Source organism: Lutjanus erythropterus, chromosome 8 (genome assembly GCF_056507025.1).
Source record: "Lutjanus erythropterus isolate fLutEry1 chromosome 8, fLutEry1.hap2, whole genome shotgun sequence".
Classification (NCBI taxonomy): Eukaryota; Metazoa; Chordata; class Actinopteri; order Lutjaniformes; family Lutjanidae; genus Lutjanus; species Lutjanus erythropterus.
Genome location: NC_139324.1, coordinates 23,089,141 through 23,108,903, shown reverse-complemented (window position 1 = coordinate 23,108,903; position 19,763 = coordinate 23,089,141). Strand labels below are relative to the sequence as shown.

Below are 19,763 nucleotides of genomic sequence, written 5' to 3'. Positions count from 1 at the left end.
AAACAACAAAGCCAAAACTGAACACAACTGTCTAAAGCAAACAAAAGAACTAGATTAAGTCTAATGAACCTTTAATGATCCCCAAGAGGAAGTTTGGCCATAGGAAGAAAAAGTACAGCATTTCCAGTAAACAACAAAGAAACAGATATAAACCAGAAAGCACTCAGGGACCACATGTCTCTGCCAAGGCTATGCAATTCTCTAGATGTTATTTTAATAACAGAAAAATATTTATAAGTTTTGATTTTGCATCTGGATCAGGATTAGCATCTAAATGTGATGGACAATCATGTTGATTTTACATAATACCTCATCTTGAGAATGTCAGGGCTTGGTCCAAGGACAAAACTGTTTGGAAATTTTAAGTGCGGCAGACACATACCACCAAGGTATTTAAAATGATCGTGTTGTAGCAGGCAAATTCTGTAAGTCTGATGTGTGTTCGTGCAAATTCAATTTTGCTGCAACTGCACAAAGCATTCAAGAGTCGTGGCAGGTTATGTGAAGCGGGACACAATTAGATAAAAATGTCAAACAAGTATAGTATCACATGTCAAAAAACAAATGAATGAACATTTTGTTTTAAGGTCACCCAAAATGTTTAACAAATTAAGAGCTGAAATTAGAGCTGCAACTATTGTGGCTTAATCAATTAGTCAACTCAAAGTAAATTAATTACCAACTATTTTGATAAATGATTAAACGTTTCAGTCATTTTTCAAGCAAAAATGCCATTTTCAGCTTCTAAAATGTAAATGCTGCTTTCAATAGGTTCTTTATGATAGCAAATAAACTTTGTACTTTGGACTGTTGGTTCAACAAAAGAAGCAATCTGAAGGTGTCGCTTTGGGTTCTGGGAAAATGTGATATGCATTTTCAAATTATTTGTAATTTTACAGACTAAATGATCAATGAGTTAATATTGAAAATAATCAGCAGATTAATTGAAAACAAAATTAATCATTAGTTACACTCCAGGTTGAAGTGGATAAATAAAAATACGCAATCAAACCATTCTTCTATTTTTACTACGAGCTCTATGAGACATAATCTTACCTTAGAGCGAAATGTTGGATGCACAAAGTAGAAGGCCCTTAAATTCTTTTTATACCTGGAATACATGAAAAACAAAACAGCAGCAGGAATACTTTACATCATGCAATGACTCACTAATCCTGAAATACAACACAGAAGAAAAACAAGAAAAAAGTTGTGTGAGAATGAGGACTAAGACAAAGATGAAGTAAAAAAGATTAATCCAATGAAAGTGAAGACATTATGTGTGTGAAGTCACTGTAGTTGGGTCCAAAAGTGTGAGGCGCTCTCCCAAAAAACACAACTTCAAAGAAAATCAGCTTCAGTTCAAATCAAATCAAATCAAATCACATCCATCCATTAGCATGGAAACATTCATCACATATACACAAACAAAAGCGTCCTGTGCCCATTCAGAGGTGTTCCAATACCATTTTTTACTTCCCAGTTCTGATACCTGAACCGATCTGATACCAGCATGTTTTTTTTTTTTTTTAAAGACATAACTGCATACTGCTAACCCTGTTTGGGTGTGTTATGATTCCTCTCATTGTTGTTGGGTCTGGCTCAGGTTAAACCCTTTGAAAAGCATGAACAAATACATGCCAAAGCCAGTGAGCTCCCTGTCCTGGAAAAATATCTCATACAGGCGCTGCTGGGAAGTAGCAGGATCCTGTGTCAGGGTTTATTAATTATGTGATAACAGATCAGGTCATACATTCACCAATACCTGCAATTTAGGCAGGATTGGGGGCACTGTCCGATACTGGGAACTATTAGGACAACCTTCAGCTTCTAATGCAGCATATCAACTTTAACAGATGTGCAGTGTGGAGACCGCTTACAGCCAATGTGTTAATTAACAAGTCATGACTGTCTTTGTACAGTAGATGAGTATATTATTTAATAACCTGCAGAATGTCTGCACAGATGGACAAAGATAGTTTTTCTCAAGTCTGTTCAACCAAGATGATGTTGTTTGTGCTAATTATCCAGTTCTAATGTTTATTCAAAACTAAATAAAGATGCAATAGCACATCAATTCCCAGGTGGAAGCTACCTGACCTCAACTGTTAATTTCATGTTTTCTTTTATTATCAGACACTGCACAACATCTCATTCCTCTATCCCAAAATACACATCAGTGAGCCACACTGTTGCACTGGGGGACGTGCTGCACAAACTCTGCATTTAATGCGACTAGCGGCTATAGAGAAAGGATGGAGGGATGGACCTGTCAGTGATTCCAGTTGCTATTATTCAATCCACTGATGATTGATGACTTTGTCAGCTGGACAGTGTATTTTTAACAACACTCGCAGCAACCTTCGGGAGGGTGATGTCTGTCTGTAGAGTTCATCCAAAGTTAAATGTCTCAACAGCTACTGGACAGAATGTCATTAAATTGGTTAAGACATTCTCCAGTCTCCAGACGATTAATTCTAATTATTTTATATTATTTTATATTACCACCATGACGCAATAATCCCCAACATCCATCAAACATCTTGGGTCTTTTACAAGATATTGTAGGTAGAAAGTAATAGCAGGGTTTACATGGATTTTCTCTGGGCCTTAGCTCTAGCATCACTCACGGATCAGTATGTCAATTTTGTACACAAGATATCTCATAACATCGACTATTCAACTCAGTTGGTTTTTCCATTAATAATGTTTCCCTTATATTCTGTATTGGACAATGTGTTAATGGGCAGCATATTGTACTGTACTGAAAAACCCATCAGATGTCAGAACCATAATAACTAAACTTGTCTCTAAGGGTAAGCCCAAACTCATTTTAGTCACTCGCCTCCATGATCTCACTCCCTGAGCTCATGAACAGAGGTAAGGATTGGAATAGGCCGGCAAACTGACAGCTTCACCTTCAGACAAAGCTCTTTTTTACCACTAAAGTCAGTATCAATGCAGCCAAACCCACAGACAGCAGACCAATCTGCCTGTCACTCTTACACTCTTACCATCAGTCATGACCCAAAAGCCACTTTCATACATGTGCTGCAACGCTGCACTTATGTAGGCATTACCTGGAGAAGCTGTATGTGCAAACGTAAATGTCCAAATCAGTTGCAATGTAAACATATTTAAACCTGCCAACTCATTAGTCAAAAGTCAAAGCCATATGAGAGTACATCATAGTCTGGTGGCTTCCCAATGAGCGAGTGACCATGTTGATGATCTTGAACGGTGTGTAGCTGCCTCTTACTCTTTTCCGCTTGTCTGTATCATACTATCCACTCTTTTTGTTGAATATTTCATTTCCATATAGACTATCTGCCAATCACTAACAGCCTACATGAGACTCGTTTTTTACCTCATGTCTTTTATCAATGTAAAAGTTGGAGTTGGAGAAAGTAAAAGTGTACATATTGCTCATAGATGGTCTTGCAATACCAGACAAACCTACACCCTTTACATTTTTTTCAGGGACATGTCTTATCAGACACGATGCTCCCTGCCTATTCTCGTCAGTAGTAAGCACACAATGTCACCGCCCTGAAAACTCTCATTGTTTCCACCCAGTTTTTACAATGAAAGCTAAGAGATAATCCTCAGTATCTATTGAACAAAGCGTTCAGACACTGACTTGTGAGTCTAAATGTGGGCCCACACTACAGGAGTTTTAAAATCCTAAATTAGTTGTAAGACCACACATGAAGCGAAATGGCTCAGATTCTCTTCGCTCTAAACACCCAATACACTACAAGATTTGAAAATAATTGCACACCACACTCTACAGGATATTAGCAAGATTATCGCGCCAGAGGGAGCACCATCTCACATGACGTGGCTCAAAACACTTGAACTCTTTCACTTGGGACAACAACTCAGTTCAAATCAGCAGGGAGCAATCCACCATTAACTGGCAAACTACCATGAACTCAGAACTGGAGGTGCTGATCCCCATCCCAACCACTTCACCCTCGGCTGCAACCCTTTCCAGCGTGTGCTGGAGGTCACGGTCTAATGAAACAAGAAAACCACATCATTGGCAAAAAGCAGACATGCAATCTTGAGGTCATTAAACCGGTAGAATCCAGTTAAACTAGTGATTCCCTGATAATTGGGAGCACACTCTCAGCGTCCTTGTTCTTAAGTTCCCCTTCGACAAATTTAAAGTCTGCTATGATTAATATTTTGTTTAACATGGTTTTTCCACAGCGCATCTATTCTTTGTCCCACAGTGAGAAATTCTGTATATGGCCTTGCGACCTGCCCACCACTGCTGCTTGTGCTAGGCTGGCTGACGAAAGAGCAGTCCGCATCAAGATGGATAGTGTTGGAGGAGACATCAGAGATTAAGTGCAGTTAGCATCATTAATTTGTTTGTGTTATTTGTTAGCTTGCAACTAGCAGCGGCTGACAAAACAATCTGCTGCTGAAATGCATCCAAAGCAGTGCCGGTGGGACATGCATCTGTGTGGAGGATGGATCAAAACTGTAGCATAGATGCGATATGCCCGGTGGAATCAACAAATAACATTCACTGTCTGTACTGACAAGTCTGCTCTGCCCTCTAAGTTTCAGGTTTCTTTGCCTCCAGCAAAGTGACTGATTTTTGAATTTGTTACGCACCAAATCCAGCTTGAATTGGTTATACGCGATTTTAGGGTACAAGTACACATGCATCTCTCTGTGACAAACTTTGCACTGATATAAGTCAGTATAGTTACGGTCAGACATTTTACAAATTTCTTAGTGGAGGGGACCTTTGAATATGAGGTTGCCAGTCATGAGTCACTGTCTCTGATTTCCAGGTAACATTAAAACCACCGACACCAACAAACCTGAAGTAACCTAAACTGCAATAACAAACTGATCACAAATTGCAAATATTAGTGGCTATTTTTAAATTTTAGTGACTGACTAGCTTTTATAGACATATCATTTTTAATCTACTCAGCAGTGGTAATGGAGACTTGGCCGTTCATTTCATGGCAGTACACTGACAATAACCCGCCACATTTGCAACAGTTTGCATTGTCATGCCACACACAAATAGCGGTGGTCTGGCTGCGGTAAGCTGCATCTGTTCATATAACACAAACCAGTTGGCCAAGAGAGGGAAACCTGATCTTTTAGTTTAGTTTAGTTTAGTTTAGACAAACTAACTCAGGAGTACTAAACCATGACGTGGGGATCCTGCTCTGGTCCAGCACCGGACCCCTGGGGACAAAAATAATGATCAACCTAAAAAACTCATCTGTCTCCTGGAGAAAGTAATCAACATATCCCCCACTTAGCCAGACAGTTTTGGAAACTTTTGTGTTCATGTTTGGCTTTAGTCTGCTGGTTAGGTTGTCTGGAGCCAAAGTGCATCTGCAGCAAATCAATAGCTCGATGGGCTGAACATGCTGGACATGCCAGGCCAGAGTTAGTGGTTCCACTGCTTGTACAGATCGACACTGCCTCGCCAAGCCAAAAGAGCAGTAACTGCTAGAGAAGGGAAACTGAGAAGAATTGCTTTAGAGTTAGTCACACATCCTGACAAAAAGTCAGGGCATAAGTAGAGACTGTGAGCCTTTGTAAACATTTACAGATAAAAATTGTGTTTATATGAAATTTGATCACTAAACATGATCTGAAACACGAAGAATTTTGTCTTGACCTGCAGAGCAGAATAAGCACAGCGAGGTCCAGAGCAAAGAGTTTGGTCCTCAATGATACTGCCTGTCCCTGCAATGTTGTAAGGTGCATTATATAGAATCTTACACTGAAAACCTCTTACAATAAAAAAATTAGTCATGGAATAATGAAGAAATCATGACTGCTGTCTGAATCATAGAAAGTTACTGAACCTAGGTCACAACAACAAACCTATTTGAAAAAACAGGTTCTGTGTTTTTCTACTTAGTTTTTCCCTACAGGCATCTAAATTGCAATATATGAGTCATACGTTGTACAAATAAAGCTCTACATCAAAATCAGCTGGTTCGTGGCTGATGAACAATTAATCACACTTTAACTAATCCTTCTTCAATCTGAACATAATTAGATTTCCTGAGCTAAAACTAAAAGTTTGCAGATAGATTGTGGAACTTTAAATGACCTTGACATTTCACAGTGATTAGCATAACAGCCTGAGCTGCAACTGTGTGATCAATCAGCAAGTCATGATTTTTGTTTATAACTGAACTGGGCTTCCCTCCTCCAAGGAAAGGGGAAGCTGAATGACATGTTCTTCATTCATATTCAGCATTTGAATGGGGCATTTTGTCTCTGGCTATCTACTGTGTGAATAAAATACAGCACATAACCTGTCCATGACTTTGACAGCCCTTGGGTGACCTATTTATAATGTAAATTGAAGTGCAGGCATCTGGAATATGTTCCTACATTTCAGTGTCTTGTACTAGACTTAAGGGTATGACTGAATTTTCCAGACAGAAAAAGGTTATGAGAGGTGTGGTGAAACCAAGTGAATAACCAGTCTCAGAGAGTAATGAATAAAGGAACAAGAGGGTTAAAAGGTGCAGAATGACTGTATGGAGTTTCCCCACTGACACAGGAAGCTCATTGGCTTGTGGTTACTAAAAACTAGATAAATACTAGAATTAGAAAATTCTAATTAACCAACTGAGAGACAATTAGAGAAACTCCCGCATCCCAAAACCCCCATCTCACAGTTGCTGAAAATGCTCAGGGTACCAGAGAAAAAAAAAGGCAATAATCCTAAAAAATACTGAAAAAGATCTCTGCACACATGAATGTGTGACAGGTGCGACAACCTGAACCTGTGTCATGTGAGTGTGTGGCATGTGTCACACATTCAGGTGCAGAGATCTTTCTCAGTATATTGGAGAACTAACCAACTGAGCCCTTAAGTTTCTCTCTAAGTAGCTTCCAAGTTAGAAAAATGCAAAAAAAACAAATTTTCAAAGAAGGTAACTGGCTGATTATTAATAAGTCCCTCATACAACATTTAAAACAATGAACTATGCTGTTAATGCCTTTGTTGCTTCAAATTCTTCTTTAAAGCTACAGTCTTTTATGCCCTCAGTAATGTAAAAAGTAAAGGATCATTTCTGTTTATTACTACTTGAATCCAATTTTGTAGTTTGCAGCCAGAATATCTATAATATTCAGAGGTTAAACTCAAAATGAGAGAGCCAAAATGCTATGTAGATGATATAATCTTTCTGTTATAATAATGCCTCACTGCACAGGAACAATGTCCACACTGTGCGTAGGTGAATGTTGAACTATGAAGTAGGTCTGTAAACTGTGATGGATGTTCACAACAGCCTGTTTGGGTAATAAGTCACTTTTGTTTGCTTTTCCAAATTACCCTAACCGGGGGGTTTGTTTAAACCAGCCTGATCAGCTAACTACTTGTGTTTCTTGCTCCGTCTCTAAAACCCAAGATGCCATTTTTCCATAACTGCACTGTTGAATCAGACAAAATATCTAGAGCATCATGTTAGACAGAGTTCAGAAAAATGAAAAATTTAGGTCCTTGATTAAAATTAAAATTAGATTCAAACAATGCTTGACTGCATGATGTTACAAACAATGGATCCATCACAGAGTCTGTGAGGGCTGAAAGTACTTTACTTTTGGTCAATACTAAGATCATGATGATTTGATATCATTATTAATTGACTTTGGAAACATCAAGCATTTACTGAGCTTAAAAAAGAAAAAATCAACAGTGGATTTCCTTGAACGTACAGTTACATACAATTCACTGAAAAAAATCTTAGGATAATAATAATAATAATGATAATAATAATAATGATAATAATAATAATAATAATAATAATAATAATAATAATTAGATTTATTGTTTTTTTTAGTTGGTATATACAGTAAAATGTGAGAGAGGATTGCAGAAATTGCCCAACTGTAATTTTACAGCACAACTGTAGATAATATAGAACTGTAGGTCTACTCTGATGGCTGGGAACTGCAAACAATTACATTTTCCTTTGGCAGATGTGGTTCCTATTTATCTTGATGTTAAGATTCATTAACAGTGAATTTAAGCACAGACTGCAAGCAGAGAGATGCAACGTCAAAATGGCACCAAAATATTTGACCACATGTGCACCACAGGGCAACCAGAATTTAAAAAAAGAAAAACAAAAAATCTTTGAGGTTTTTTAATAGAATTACGGCTTTAGATGCACATCTGACTTCTGGACAGCACCTGTCTCAGTGATACATCATCATCATGTTGATCTTATGAATCAGCACTTCGAGTTATTTTTGTTCAGCCACAGTGGTAAAAACAACAAGTGTTATCTCAAAATCTGTTTCCCCGTTGATGCGTATTCCCCTTTACCTTACTCTGCTACACTGAACCTAAACCTCGAAGGGAAACACTATCTGACAAGGGAACACATGTCGACACAACATCAGATCACTTTCTGTTTTCCTCAGAGCCTACTGCTGTGAAGAAATGATCAACACCACTTTGTTAATTAGGGTGAAGTCAAAAGTCCACTTACAAGATAGTGAATTTGGGAACAGGTAGATATGATAACTTACCTAAAAACAGAGTCTATTACCACTTTAAATTAAGTAGGAATATTTTTCAAGTTTGTATTCAAAAAATGACACTGGCTCTATCCTGTGTTGGGCATAAGATAACCCAGTTTTCCACTTAAACTCTGTCACAAACATATGTAATGTCTACCAATTAGTTTTGTAAACGATTTCTATGAAAAGTCCATTCAAAGCTGGTTCCAAACAAGGATCCGCTTTCAAAACTTTGAACCCCCCTGGTTGAGGCTGAGTCACAGCCAATACATCACCCCGGGAACACACTCCAAGTTTGGGTTTCCTGTTCCAAATATGGCGGCCAGATTTCCAAAACTGTCAGCGAAACAAAAACGTTTCACAACCCGTTTTGCCTTTCCAAAAGTCTAAACCCTGTAACCGTGACGGTGTCAAACTCTAACATGTACAGTGTATCTGAACTTGCAATGCAGCTGCAGATGTCAGCAAAGACAGAGGAAGACCAAGCGAAAGCCAAAGGCGGGCCAAGTCGAGGTCAAATGACAGCCATTTACATGCGTACATGTGAATAAGATACTACATACTACTCCTGTCTTGACCTAATGCCGTATTGTTATGCACAGAAAATCAACAAAAACGCCAGGGACCTGTCAAGGACTGTCAGACCTTTGTTCCATCTGGGGGATTTTGGTATCACTACTTAAAAGAAAAACCCTCAAGCTTAATGTTTGATATGCACTTCTGGTTATTAAAGAGCGAAGACGTAGCTGGCCGGCAGAGTTGGCCAAATGTCTGCAAACCCAGAACATGCAACACGGAACATTTAAGTCGTGCCCGTGGGCGGGTGGAAGGTTGAAGCAATAACAGCTCCACAGTTTTCTAATTTAATCATTGTGTGTGGTAGAAGGATAAGACAAAACTGAGCAGATAAAGACCAAAACAATGGGAACCAAACTAATGTCTTATCTAATTAGCTCTTCATTTACCTCAAAAGAAATCTCATTCTGGATCAAAGCACCTTTTGTGTGTTAAATACTGAGTCCAACAACTGAAAAATGTAAATATCAGTACAAAATCTGTTCATTTGACTTTTTGCCCCCTCTATGCATCCGTCCCACAGGAAGTCACTCATCATAGCAGTTACTGTCTCAGTTTAACAAGGAGTGTAAAATGTCAGACTCACTTGGCATCAACAATGTCATAGAGGTTCTTGAGGAAGTCAGAGTCCAGGTGGTTGTGCTCGCCAGTCAGCGTGTGGAAGTAAACCATCACATATTCTTTCACTGTGATGTGGTCCATCACATGGATGAAGTACAGCAGGGCCTGCACACACAAACACAGACTAAATCAGTGTGTGTTAAGGGTGTAACTGTACGTGTATTTGCCCAAACCATTTGGTGAGGTGGTGGCGGAGACATTCAGTTCAGTATGTGATGGTACACCCTGGGACCCAAACCATGTGCCTTCACGTATGAAATTCAGTCACTTCATTAGCCTCATTCACACATGCAGCCTTTCCCAGAAACATTGTTGACGTCAGAATTGATTTTCTGGGAAATCTGCACTGGCAATTTCCCACTTCAAGACCAATTAACATTACAGGGAATACACAGGGAAGGCTGTGTTGCGTGAATGAAGGGGTCTTGCCCCATCTTTCTAGTGTTGCCATGTCATGTGTGAACAAGCACAAGGCAGGAATATTCCAGAATGGAGCTGCATGTATGAATAGTGAAAATCATAAGTGGTGCCAGGAAGGTATTCCCAGTAATTTTCTGGGAAGTAAGTGTGAGAGAGGCCCCGTATAAAAAAGCCAAAGCTGCACTTATTCAGGAATTATCAATAGGCCAGCATCTTGGATGAGGCATTACTTACATTTGTGTAATTTATTTTTTTCTTATTGACAATATGCCAGTATATGGGTGCCTTAACTGGTACAGTAAGAATTATGGCCAAGGAGCCAAAGTTTAATGTTTAGATTTTTCAGAAATGTATGAATAAATAAATAAAAATGTTTTTTTTTTTTTTTTTTTTTATCATCCTTGCTTAGGGCAACCAGATTCCAGCAAACTAAATGTTGAGGCAAAGAGTAGGCTTGTGTGGGACAATGTGAGACATGTTACCAATGGTGAGAAAATGTTATTGAAAAATAACTAGAAAAAAAACAAAAAAAAAAACAAAAAACAAAACAAAACAAAACTTCTGAGAATCGTCTTCCATTGGTTTTACCCGTAGTTTTCACAGTTTTGATTGTAGTTCTTTTTCTTTGTGATAGTTTCCATCATATTCTGCCTAATTCTGCACATCTTGTGACTTTGCGGTTACTTGCAATTTTTCCTGTTGGCTGTAGCGTAGAGGAGCAAAGACGGTGACAGCTCACTGTCCCATGATGACAGGCTGCCCTGCTTTCTTCACAGCCATTGGACAAAAGCCAGATTTTAGGAAAATGTCTGTCTGGCAGTGCCTTGATTCTGGATTTTTAAAACACTAGAAGCAATCATATTGTGGGACATGGTCTCATGTGAGACATGTGACAAGAGATAAAAATGCTGTACAGTCCATATTTTTTAATACACATGTTTTACTTTCTACTGGTTCAAGTTATAGTATTTCTGGTAGGTGGTGGTTAAGTTTAATGTACAAAAAATGTTTTGAATAGGTTTGAAATATGTGTGTGCAGCAGGTACTGAGCAATACAAACAGATGTGCACACCCAAAATACATTGGCACAGTTTGCACACTGCCATAAGCATATGTGAATACAGATGGACACATGAAAGGACACGCACACTCACAGATGTTTGAAACATGCATAAAGATGCATCTATTAAAACAGAGGCACATGCACGCAAAACACATGCATAAATGTAAAAATGGAAACACAACCACACAACTCATGAGGATGAACATGCGCTCACAGATGAAGTCCAGTCTGACTGACTGTACCACCAATAAATGCATTTTATTTTGGGATAACTATTTTATACTGTTACCTTTTCAAGATCGATAACGGTCACTGGGATGTTTCGTCCAACCAAAACCATCACTGTCCTGCCACACATGTCCACACCTGGGGACACACACAATAGAGCCACAGCTGTTTAAACACAACTATTAAATTCTCTATTTCACTCTGGGATTTTTCTTTTTTTGGATTTGGTATCCATCGCTAGCCTAAGGAGACTCAAGCATCGCCACCAGCAAAAATTGTTAGTTGCAATCCTATTTTGTGCAATGATATAATGGCAAATGTGCTCATAATCTTAGTTATCTCTTGTTAATTCTAAAATAGCATGAAAGCCTTTAATGCTTTTCTGTGTAAAGCTCTGCAGCTTAGAGTTCATTCTGGTATTCAAAGTCCTTGCAAATCAAAACCTGTCCCCACAAAGGAAGTGACAACGTTACTCTAGAAGACTGACAAGTGGTTGACATTACATTGCATGTGTATCTGATGATCTTGACTTTGTTTGTATTCTGCGGCACATGTGAGATTCTTCTGAGGGCTGTGTTTTGTTTAAGTCATTTTTTATGTGTGTTTTCTGTGTCCAATGTACCCAAAGTACTGTTTTTCCACAATAGAATACAATCCTTTCATTCCTGCAGTATGGCCTAAAAAAGTAAACTTATTTTCTTCATTTAAAACCCAGCAGTATGCCACTGTATTCAGAATTCTAATTTATCTTTTATATTTATGTTTTTCTCTCTGTCATACACACTGAACTTCAACAGACTCAAGTCTTCCTGCACCATTACACTTGTTTTGATGCTTTTGTGTTTTGTGACAGTTTGGTCTGTTTTATGTTGTGGTTCTCAGGAAACATTACTTCAAACTTTTTCTTACATCTGAAATTAATTAACCTTGACATGATCTTGAAATTTTCTGCAAGGATGAAATGATGAGCCTATTTTGAACAAAGTTTGTAGTTTGGCTCTACTTGCTGGAATTCACTTACACGTGATCTAAGGTCTGCTGCTGCTGGTGGTCTGGTTCATGGGTAAAACTATTATTTCAGAATCAGTATTATGTTATTAATAAGAATAATAACAATAATAATACCATCTTATTTTATTCCCTTTGTATCACAAGATCTTCTTTATCTTATGTAATATATGTGTATCTTTCTTTGTTTTGGCTGCTCATATTTTTTATTTTTTCTGTACAGCACTTTGTAACCTTGTTAAGAAAAGTGCTATATAAATAAAGTTTATTATTATTATAAAATGTTTTTATATATGTATCGCTTTCTTATATTATATATGCAATACCTCTATATCTTGCATGTTTTTTTTTTTTTTACATGTATTTCCTTCTAATCTTTTATGTTCTTGCCAGATATGATCTGTCTATTGCTTTTTACTTTAAGTCCACACCTGCTGAAATATGCTATATGAATAAACTTGACTTTACACTTCCCTGGTTTGAGAAAGCAGGTTATACAAGGCCATGTTTGAAAGGGCAGTTTGCAAATATCATTTTAAATCTGAAATCTGAAGGCACATTGATCTGTGACCGACAATAACAATGGGCCTAAACTGTATAATAACACTGCCTCCTACTGGTTATGAGACTCAATTGCGCCTTTAAACACCTTATCTGCCTCTATCACAGACACATTAACACATACCAGTTTGATATAAGGCTTTCAGTGCAGCGATGTCTGACAGATCCTCTGCTCTTGCCCGACACAGCCAGCGATTGTAACTGCAGGAGAGAAACACAAACAGAAATGGCTTTAATTTATGGCTCATAGTTTCATGGCTGCAACATGCATCACATAATACAGATTGGACTGTTGCCTTAAAACATCACTATAATGTAGCAACATACAGAATAAAAACATGGCTTATCCGATATAATTTTAAAGCGGAAGGTTACTTGTGAGTCATCACTTCATATGTGAGAGCTGCAATCTCTACTATGACTGTAGTTTGCTACGAGTTGCTGTTTGTTAATGCACCAGAAAGAGAGCTGGTTGTTGAGTCTCATTCCCAGGACATAGAATACTGACATTTTGGTTTGTTAAAGTATCTTGAGCAGTCAAATAATAAGAAAATAAGAAGGTAGGAATGGAGGGTGGAGTCTCTGTGGATGCAGGTGCTGCCACACACTTCTGGTGGGTCGTGGGTGACTATTGAGAGGGATTATTTTGGTGTGAGTCTTAGAGGGAGAATCCTACATAGATTGTCTATAAAGTATGATTGCAAAATAAATAATTACAACTATTTTATTTGGGAATCCAAGTTTTAGAGAAAATGTGTTATAAGACACACTCCTCTACAATGTCGGGTGTTAATCCTATGTTTTTTCCCCATGTTTTCTGTCCGTCCCTACTGTCAGCTACTGAATAAATGCAGAAATGTTAATGCTGGTGTTGCTACAGCAGAGCTAAAAGTAATATTGCTAAAGCAAAGTTTGCATTTTTTCCAGTATGTTCCAGTTATTTTACAATTTGGTCGGACTCTTACTTCCTCTGGTGTTGTTTCTGCATGGCTGCCTCGGACATCTGGCCCTGTAGGATCTGTTTCCGCTGTTTGTCCACATCACCCTCCATCCGGGCGAAAGCATGATTCCCCACCTGACCCAGATCTGACTCTAGACTCTCCTCTTCAGAATCATCTGCACAAACACACAAACAGTTATGGTAATGTTAGATGCACTCGGACAGTTATTGCAGCATATTTAGCTTTGAGGCTATATTCAAAGCCCCACACTAAGTGCTCCCACACGCAAACACACACACATAAAACCCCATGCATACTTCTTACAGGATGAAAACAGTCAATGATCCTGGATCTTGTTTCATTTTGATCCTTGATATGATCATTTTCCCCTCAAAAGATCTACTGTATTACATCTGCATGGGTGAGCTTGCTTGCATCTCTTGTTTGTTTCACTGATCCTAAATTTTTCTGTAAGCATGATTTTTTTTGTGTGTCTTAGTTAAAAAGTTGCTGGTGAAGTCAAAAACTCAGAAGACAGAATGCAGGCTCAGGTTCAAGTCTGCTTCTCTGCTTGTTTTTCTGAAACCACGTGTACGGTCATCTGCATGTCCATGAATTTTATCTAGATCTGGGACATGTGTGTCTGTTTGTAGATCAGCCCTGTTGTTACTGGGTTTCACTCACAGGCAGCGTGCTCGCCTTGGAACAACAAACCAAACCACCTCTCGCAATTCTGAGCATCACACCAGCAAAAATAAGACTGGAGGTCAATGGAGGCAACAGGCTCAATGCAGAAACCACAAACACTCGCTAACACAAAGGCTGGTGTTACTTTCACAATCCTCTTCACCAAAAACTAACATTTAGACAAAGTGCAAGCAAAAGCTTAGGTTGTTAAAGTTGAAGATGTCATACAAAATACAGTTTATCTGAGAATTTAAGGCTTTTAAGCGAATTTGAACTGAAGCTGCCAATCATCAAAATGTCTCATTCATCTGTCTTATGTTCTGAAAGAGCCAACTAATATACATACAATCATACAAATGTTGGCCCTTTCTCAGTTGTTTCATGACCATGGCAAAAACTATTCAGTCTTTAGATGAAAGACAAATCAAAGTTTCTGGATCTCTACCAGACAGATCTTTGGTATGAGCATTTGAACATCTTTAACTGTCTATCATTAAGGAGTGTAGAGGTGGAAAAGAGGTTTTAGAAGCTGACCGTGACATTGAAACATTTCCAGTTTGAGACCTCTCCTAATCTCTCTCTCCTCATGTTTCCTGTCAAATCTTGACTGTATATCTTCCAGTTAAAGAAAACAAAAGTCTGTCATTCACCACATAATGGGAGACAGTGGTGAAGAAATTGTGGTGGGGCAGTATTGTTCTGGAATGATTCCTGTGGGTTAACTCCAGTGTGGACTGAGCTGACGAAGTTGAGCCAGGGGAACCAGAATCAGCTAGTTTTGAAGCGTTACTGTGGCTTGAGTTGTGTTACTTTGTAGGTATTACAATACTTTTGGCATTGATAGGGATTCTTTGAAAGTATTTTGAGTTTTGGCATTGGGCTTATTTTTGGGGCGACTTTATTGACTGTTGGACTGATTTTGTCACACAGACCTGGTATCCCTGCGTTGAACATTACGGGTCTCTGTGTCCTTACACAAACACAACCATGCTCACTTTGTTAATGACCAGACCAACAGTAGGGGAATAAATGAGTCACGCTGAGTTGAAGAGAGAATAAAATGAAACGAAAGCAGGAGTGCCAATAGAATAATTATTAAAATGGAAACAAACACTTTAACAGGCTGCAGCCAAGCACTCTGAAGTAACATATATTTTGTGCAGGTGATCAGCATAAATGCAATTTTTTCCACTTTTTATCAGTGGGTCACTCTGCATTGTTTATCTCCCACACTGAAAGTGAGATCTGATCTGCCCCCTGATGGTAGACCACAAATCTTCATTTAAACCGAACTACTGAAATTTGTTTAGGCAGAATGAGGCAGGTTTCATTGCATGTTTAACACAGTACTTTCCCTAAAAAACACATCAACAACACAACAAACACAAATCTGATCTTCCCCTGTAACATGAACAGATGCTTAATGCTGGGTGGAAAGTTCCACAGTAAAAACAATCAATAAAGTAAATTCATGCCTGCTTTTACAGATCCTGTATTGATTTCCAGCTTTTACATTAATAAATGAAACTTCCTTTATACTTCCTTCAATGAATATATGTAAATGTTTCCTCTCATGTCTGAAAACACCCTGAATAAGACAGAGAGGGACATCAAGTCCATGTGTGCTGAGCAAGATTTAAGCGCTGAAAATATGTTCTCCTTTGAAGCACATCAAAACTCCTATAGCCTTTTTCTACTTTCTGTATTTATGGCACATTTATTGATCAGTTAATTATTAAATTTAACCCTATTAAAATATTCCTTCTTCCCTTCAACTAACCCTTACCCAATCTCATATCTTCTCATATCGTTCATATGTCTTGACCACTTGTTTCTTAAAAAAAAACAAAAAAAAAACACATTGTGTCCTGAACCAACCTGTGAGTTCAGAAGAACCGAAAAACACCTGCTCTGCGTTAGTCACCCACGCTGAAATGCTTTGTAATATGCAGATGATACTCTATGGGAAAACATGAAGTCCTCTAGTAAGACAAGGCTCGCTGAATTAGTGAGAGTGTTTCACAAGTAGGTGTGTATGAGTGTGTGTGATGTTTCTAGTGAATCCAGGCAGCCAGATGCTCCACTGACCCTGTGACAAGCTCACTGAATGACTGAGCTCACACACACTGTCCTCATCTGAGTTGAATTCTTGTTCAGACCTTCATCTTTGGGCTGCATTCGATGTTTTAGCTGATGTTGGACTTGCTGAATGGTCGACTGACTGTGGCACTGGATGGGTGACTGACTGATTGTCCAAATGGTCAGTTGGCTGACTGACTGTGAAGTTTATTGATGGATTTACTTGGTTGAAAACTCAAGTCAACTGACAGACTGACTGACAGGTGGTTGAGCTGTTGGTTAGCAAAATGGTTGACTGACTCACTACTTTGCTGAGTGATGGATTAAATGCTTAATTTTCATTACTGATCACTATTGATTAATCTGATTATTTTCACAACTATTTAATTAACCGCTTGGTCTATAAATTGTCAAAAAATTGTGAAAATTTTTCATCACAATTTCTCAGAACCCAAAACATCTTCATATTGTTTCTCTTGTCCAACCAACGGCCCAAAATCCAGAGGCTCTTCATTTACTGTCATAAATGTCAAATTTATGAAGCTGGAGCCGGAGAATGTTTGACATTTTTGCTTGAAAAATGACTGAAGGCCACTTTCATTTTTCCACAATGAAAATCAGAAACATTTCTCTGTATTACTCTATTAAAACTGGTGATTTATTGTGTAGTTGACACCTCAGTTAACTTTCAAGTGCCTCAATCTGAAATAAAAGCTCATCTGTCCGAGGTCAAGATTAAACTTGAGGGGGAAAAAAAAACGGTTCCCTTTCCTCTGTGTGAGATGAGTGATGACAGAAATGTAATGGAATCTAATCATTAAACTGTGCCTGTGTGTGTTTATTTTGCTGAATCTTACAGCCATAAAAACACTCATCAATTGATCTTGGACTGTTTTTTTTTATTGGCACAATAAAAATTAAATATCACTTGAGAAAAACTCCATACTTCTCTTATAAATAGATTGCTGACATGAAAAGAAGCATATTATTTCTCCTTTCTAAAGCCAGGAAACTTTTCATCACATTAAAAAAAAGGACTTGTTTTGAAGTTGTGTACCTTCCAGGGTGCCTGGTTTCTCGGCGATGCGGATCTGTCTCTCTGGGACGACTGGTTCACCCTCAGAGTTGCCGATGTCAGCCGGGATGAGAGGCAGGGAAGCCCTCTCCTCCTCTTCTGAGCGAGGGTAGTACAGAGGCAGTAACTTCTTATACACAGCCTAAAAGTAAACACACATACATACATATCAGAATTTATATTTATGCCAAAAAATATATGTGTTGACATATTAGAAACAAGATAGGCTATTCTTAAATGACAGGAATATGGGTTTAGTCTTTCATGACACTCAGCATCTATTACTCTGAACTGGCTTCGATCTAAGTGCTTGTCAGATGGTCCAGTAGAGTCTGAAACATGCAGTCATTAACCAGGTAAAGTAAGCAGGTTCGAGCTTCTCTTCTCGCTCTGTTTTCCCATTTTTTACATAACAATTTCACAATGACTGAAACATCGTGAAGAGGAATCGTTAGAGGAAATATAGTCCAAAACTGTACTCCATTATCTCGATCTGACTGAATATCAAGTCTCACCCCAGTCTGTGACGATAGGTTTTTCATCGTGCGTTTGAGTGTGGCTGTTACAAACAGGGTGTGATGACATGTCATATGAACTTGTCTGCTTTGGGCAAACTGACACCTTAATGCTATCTCAATTAAAGACACAGTGTGCAAGATTTATGGATATATATTGGCAAAATATGTCAGAAATGGAAAAATATATTCATAAGTATGTTTTCATTAGTGTATAATGAAAATAAGAATTTTTGTGTTTTTGTTACCTTTTGTGTATTTTTGAATCAATTCAGAAGTTCACGTGTCTCAGCAGAAAGATGCCCTCAAACAGTTAAATGACCAGTGTGCAGGATTTAGTCACATCTAACTTTGAGTGTTCAGACTGAAAACACACAGCCTCATTCTCCCCTTCAAATCATGTAGAAGAAACTCCACAAAACTCCTGAAAGACGCAAAAGGCCCTCTTTAAAGCCAGCATTAGTTTTGTCCATTCTGGGCTACTGTAGACATGTGGTGGTGCAATATAGTGGCCTCCACAGAAGAGGACCCACACCCTCTGTAGATATCAGTAACTCATTCTAAGGTAACAAAAACACAATGATTCTCACTTTCAGGGGATTATATACTTTGAAAACATACTCTGCAAATAAATCCCTGTAAATCTTACACACTGAACTTAACCAAGTTAAAATGTTTCTTACATTTTTAATAACATCATCATGCAGACATCATGTGACACTGACATTAATTAATCTTAGTCTTAATCTTAAAATATTGAAGACATTAACCTGGACACAAACGATAAATTCTGTTCCAGTTGGCTTTTTCTGACCACACTTTTCAGTTACTCCTACTTTGACTATTATGGAATGTAGTTAAAGTTAACTGTCCCAGACTAAAGTCATACAAACCTCCTCGGTGTCTGACACCGCGAACACCACCGCCTCTATGCTGTTTCCATAATTCTCCAGAAACCTGCGCACTGTTCCTGTAAACATGTGAACACACTCATGTTACCTTACATATTACAACATGCCATATACTGAACAATTCCTTAACAAGGGATTAGGAATGTTGATCAATCAACCACAATTATAAAATGTAAAAAAACAAAAATTAGTTAAACATCACAAGTTCAAAATGCCCTAGACAATTTCTTCAAATTGATTGTTTTGCCTGGCAGCAACAGTCCAAAAACAAAGATCTTCACAGATATAAAGCAGCAGGTCTGCACATGAAAAAATGTGACAAAAAAATGTGACAAAAAAGTGCCACTGAATGTCTGGCATTTGTAATTTTTAAGCAGCATATACAAAATTAATCAAAAATTGTATATTTGGTTATCAACTAATCTTGTCAGCATTATCAAGACAAATACTTTGTAAACTGGCAAAATATTAAACATACATATATATTTACTTGTGCGTTTGTATTTCTGATACAACAGTCCTGCAATAAATCCTCTCTTCATG

The 19,763-nt window shown here is 38.1% G+C and overlaps 1 protein-coding gene across 1 annotated transcript in view; it reads right to left on the bottom strand.

Moving 5' to 3' along the window:
• gdap2 (ganglioside induced differentiation associated protein 2) overlaps positions 1-19,763 on the bottom strand; it is a 41,475-nt gene that overhangs the window by 10,639 nt on the left and 11,073 nt on the right. The window contains exons 6-12 of the mRNA XM_084724954.1: positions 19,203-19,279; positions 17,777-17,936; positions 13,978-14,128; positions 13,137-13,213; positions 11,505-11,581; positions 9,698-9,837; positions 1,057-1,111 (exon numbers count right to left, since the gene is read on the bottom strand). Of these exons, the coding sequence (XP_084581080.1) occupies positions 1,057-1,111; positions 9,698-9,837; positions 11,505-11,581; positions 13,137-13,213; positions 13,978-14,128; positions 17,777-17,936; positions 19,203-19,279 (737 nt within the window). The remainder of the gene's footprint in view (positions 1-1,056; positions 1,112-9,697; positions 9,838-11,504; positions 11,582-13,136; positions 13,214-13,977; positions 14,129-17,776; positions 17,937-19,202; positions 19,280-19,763) is intronic.